This window comes from Sinocyclocheilus rhinocerous, unplaced genomic scaffold (assembly GCF_001515625.1).
Source record: "Sinocyclocheilus rhinocerous isolate Xijiao unplaced genomic scaffold, SAMN03320098_v1.1 scaffold20, whole genome shotgun sequence".
Lineage (NCBI taxonomy): Eukaryota > Metazoa > Chordata > Actinopteri > Cypriniformes > Cyprinidae > Sinocyclocheilus > Sinocyclocheilus rhinocerous.
Window position 1 is genome coordinate 944,656 of NW_015640468.1, and position 3,718 is coordinate 948,373.

A 3,718-nucleotide genomic window follows, 5' to 3' on the forward strand; every position below is an offset into this window, starting at 1 on the left:
GATGAGGAGGAAGATTGGTCTGATGAGGAGGAAGATTGGTCTGATGAGGAGGAAGATGGCTGTGATGAGGAGGAAGATTGGTCAGATGAGGAGGAAGAAGATTCTGATGAGGATGAAGATTGGTCTGATGAGGAAGATTGGTCGGATGAGGAGGAAGATTGGTCGGATGAGGAGGAAGATTGGTCTGATGAGGAGGAAGATTGGTCTGATGAGGAGGAAGATGGGTCTGATGAGGAGGACGGGGAAAAAGATAGTCGTGATGATGAGGAAGACAACTCTGCATGCAGTGATGAGGTGTCTGATGGCAAGTATTCTGAAGGCTATAATGATCACAGTTCTGACGAATACAACAGTGAGGATGAGGATGATGACTACTGATATGAAACGTGATAACCTGATGTATAATACGCTATTATAAAAATATTGTCAATATTATGTGCCTTTCAGTAGCCTACTGAATTACAAATGTTCAGTTATGTGCATACAGTGCATCTCAACTTTGTGTATTACTTGCTTTTGTTTTGGTTTTACCATTATAATTCTTTGACATTTCTAAAGAAATGTAAAACTGTGGAACACATGCAAATTTTGTCTTTACAGTGTACTTTACTATATAGCCTGTATACTTGGCTTTCATTGTACTTCCAAAATTACTGGCAAAAATATTCCATAAAAATGTTTAAAAAATGTGTTTGTTTGATTTATTTAAATTAATAAATAGAAGTATTTGAACACTCAACTATATATGGAAAAACACTAAGAAATTTGATGTAGAAACTACTTTCAAAAGGAAACAGCAAGCAACAAGTAACGATAACTTTTTAAAGTAGAAAGACAGAAATAGTCTTCTATTTCAGTCTTATTTTTGTTATTTACAACTTCAATTTTTATTTTGAGAATGAGATTTATCTTATTTTGCAGGTTTTTGTAAAGTTATCAAAGTGATTAGTGCTTATTAAAAAATATTTTTTTTTGTTTCAAGGCTTTTATAGTAAACAAAAAAAAACATTTTCATTGCTTGAAATAAAAATGTTAACTGGAATAAAATAAAAACTTAAAGATTTTATTTCAGCTATAGTTGCCAAGCAACATTTCTCATTTTAATTAAGTTTAACTTGATGTAGCCTTCTAAAATAACTACTAAAACCAAAGTAAAAAATAATAAAAACAAAACCAAAAAATAAGAATGAATAAACGTTATATATATATATTTATTTATATATGTGTATAAAAATTAAAACTAATTCAAAATATTATTAAAAACTATAATAGTATCTCAGTGATCCTAAAATAACACTGGTTTGCTAGGTTTTTGTAAGTTAGGTTTCCTCATGCGGAGCTGCAGCTCCAGGACGGTAGGGGGCGGTAAATCACGCAGTGGTCGTTGTTACATCGCGGGACTGTGAAAACATGTGGCCCTCGCTGTAGCTGTGCACTGGTGAAGTGCTCGTTTTTGCTTGCGTTCGTCTGAAGCAGACGTGTTAGTATTTTAACAGACTGACAGTTAGTTTTTGTTGTAGTTGCTGGGGCTGTGCACCTCACTGTCAGCCAATCTAAACCAACTTCATTCTTAGTATCTACACATGTCTTAACTTCACAGTGTAATAGCTACAAACAACTGTTCTTTTATTTGCTTACTGAAAACAAGCCTCCCCTAGGGAATGTCTGAAAGCAGCAGTGAAGATGAAAACTCCGATAGACTGAAAGAGGCGGTATGGAGCTTTCGACCACATGATGGCGGCAAGATTAATGGAAACGGCGGAGCTTCTTGTCCTTACTGTAAGTAGCTATTCAAGATGTTCTTAATTAGCGGATGGTGTTACTTCACTAATCAATACAGTAATACAAATCAATTAAATATGAATAAAATCAGTTGCTGTTAATTTATCCGGGCACCTCAGGTCTTACTCAGTGCTGATTTTGCCTCACAGATGGAGACAGCAGCAGCAGCAGCAGACGAAGTCAGAGGTGAGTTGACCTTTGTAACAGACAGACCATAACAGTTAATCTTTTTTTAAGATGTCAGTATGAACATACACATATTTTAAGACTAGATTACAGTTGTTCTTGTACTTTTGGGGTGAATTTGGTTAACTTTGTCACACAGAACCGATGTTTCAAAGCATGAACATGATGGGAATGAGCTCGGGACAACACCAGAATTTCAGTCCCATGTGGCAAAAAAGTTAGGAGCCTTTTTGGACGGGTGAGACACAAGGACTGTTATTTCTACTGTTATAACTACTACAAGAACTGTTATCTTTGAGTATCTTTGTCATTACCTTTTTCTTCAGCTTGTCAGTCAGTAGTTTCTTTCGCTCATTCTCTTTTACAAATGCACTCAACTTTAGGTGTATTTCAGAAGTTTTTTCTGAAACTGTTGACTCAAAACCTGGTCAGTCCAAAAACAGAGATGAAGAGGATCAAGAAAGTAAGCAAATAGTAATTTGCTTTCATGAAAACATGAACATCTGACAGATGTACAGTAATATAGATAATATCCACAACTGCAGCTATATTGAATCCAGATATTCAGCTGAGGCATGTTTCCTGTAATTTTCTGAAGGTTTCCGTCTCTTCTCCACATCCGCTCCTGGAAATTGGATGGAGGAACCACTTCCTCCACCTCCTAAAAGGAGACCAATTCCCAGCTCTAGGTGAGTCTGACTCCTGCTTATGATAGTATATACAGTACACACACCCTTTTAGGGTGAATCTCACAAAAACATGCATGCATCAGAAAGAAAAGATTACATTTTGCATTAAAGAAATTATTATTATTTTTATTCTTTGCTGATGCATGCATGTTTTCGTGAGATTCACCCTAAAATAATATGTGGATAGATGAATGGATGGATAAAATGAAATTCTATTTTTGTATATTCTGTATGTATGTATGTGTGTGTGTGTGTGTGTATTGCATTCTTGACAATCTGCATTAAGTTTCTCACTTTCGACAGTGACAATGACAGTGAGATGGAAATTAGGTTTAGAGAAGCCGCTGTGTCTGTGTCAGACATCCTCGCCTCTGCAGCCCAACTTGCAGCGAAAACTGAGGAGAAAAGTACAACAAAAGAGTCAGCAGAGGAAAGCACCATCACTAAAAAGAAGAAGAAGAAAAAGAAGAAAAAAAGAAAAGCATCCACAGAGAGAAGGGAGGAGAACATTACCCATGTATCAGAGAAACAGTCTAATGGAGAAGGAACAGAAGAGCAAACAACTGTGGTTGAAAATTTGACAAAGAAAAAAAAGAAGAAAAGGATCAAGTTGGAGGAGGGCAGAAAGGACTGTGATGAATGAAAGGCTTTATTTGAAGTAATAGACCTCAGTCATGGTAGCGCCATATTTAATTTGGACCGGAATAAAAATGGGACTGTGAGGAAGTGCTGTGCGTTTAATGGATTGTACTGTTGTTTAAAAAACAGTGTTCAGCTGATGAAACATCTTTCTGAAACAAAAAATTCAATAGACAAAAACTCCATAAATGGTTTTGAAAGTTTTTAAGAGTTGTGAAAATTATGTGATCTAGGACCTTTATACAGTCTTGTTTTCATCTGCGTAAAATTCAATATGGTGATTAACTTGACTAAGGTCTATAATACTGTAAATGCTGTTCTTGATGTTTGTATAATTTTTTTATGACATTCATTGTGTACTAACAGTTGACTGTGAAATTTAGAGAAAGCTCTAAATTTGCAAGAAATAGGTTTTCAAGCTA

At 35.6% G+C, this 3,718-nt stretch overlaps 1 protein-coding gene across 3 annotated transcripts; it reads left to right on the forward strand.

Moving 5' to 3' along the window:
* Positions 1-1,338: 1,338 nt before the first annotated feature.
* On the forward strand, positions 1,339-3,450 carry cunh12orf43 (chromosome unknown C12orf43 homolog). Of its 3 annotated transcripts, none has more exons than XM_016569291.1 (7): positions 1,339-1,480; positions 1,649-1,779; positions 1,932-1,968; positions 2,108-2,206; positions 2,352-2,431; positions 2,567-2,657; positions 2,961-3,450. In XM_016569291.1, exons 2-7 carry the CDS (start codon positions 1,662-1,664, stop codon positions 3,298-3,300), a joined length of 765 nt encoding a protein of 254 aa, XP_016424777.1. In that variant the 5' UTR covers positions 1,339-1,480; positions 1,649-1,661; the 3' UTR covers positions 3,301-3,450. The 3 variants fall into 3 exon arrangements, with proteins under 3 accessions (XP_016424777.1, XP_016424778.1, XP_016424776.1); XM_016569292.1 differs by having other exon boundaries at positions 1,659-1,779; XM_016569290.1 differs by lacking the exon at positions 1,339-1,480 and having other exon boundaries at positions 1,487-1,779.
* Positions 3,451-3,718: the final 268 nt, after the last annotated feature.

What these genes read in the sequence shown, in the direction of transcription:
- cunh12orf43 (XM_016569291.1), top strand. Translation starts at nt 1,662, where the DNA reads ATGTCTGAAAGCAGCAGTGAAGATGAAAACTCCGATAGACTGAAAGAG. An exon ending in CGGAGCTTCTTGTCCTTACT is followed by an intron (nt 1,780 to 1,931) that starts GTAAGTAGCTAT and finishes TTTGCCTCACAG; the next exon opens with ATGGAGACAGCAGCAGCAGC. An exon ending in AGATGAAGAGGATCAAGAAA is followed by an intron (nt 2,432 to 2,566) that starts GTAAGCAAATAG and finishes AATTTTCTGAAG; the next exon opens with GTTTCCGTCTCTTCTCCACA.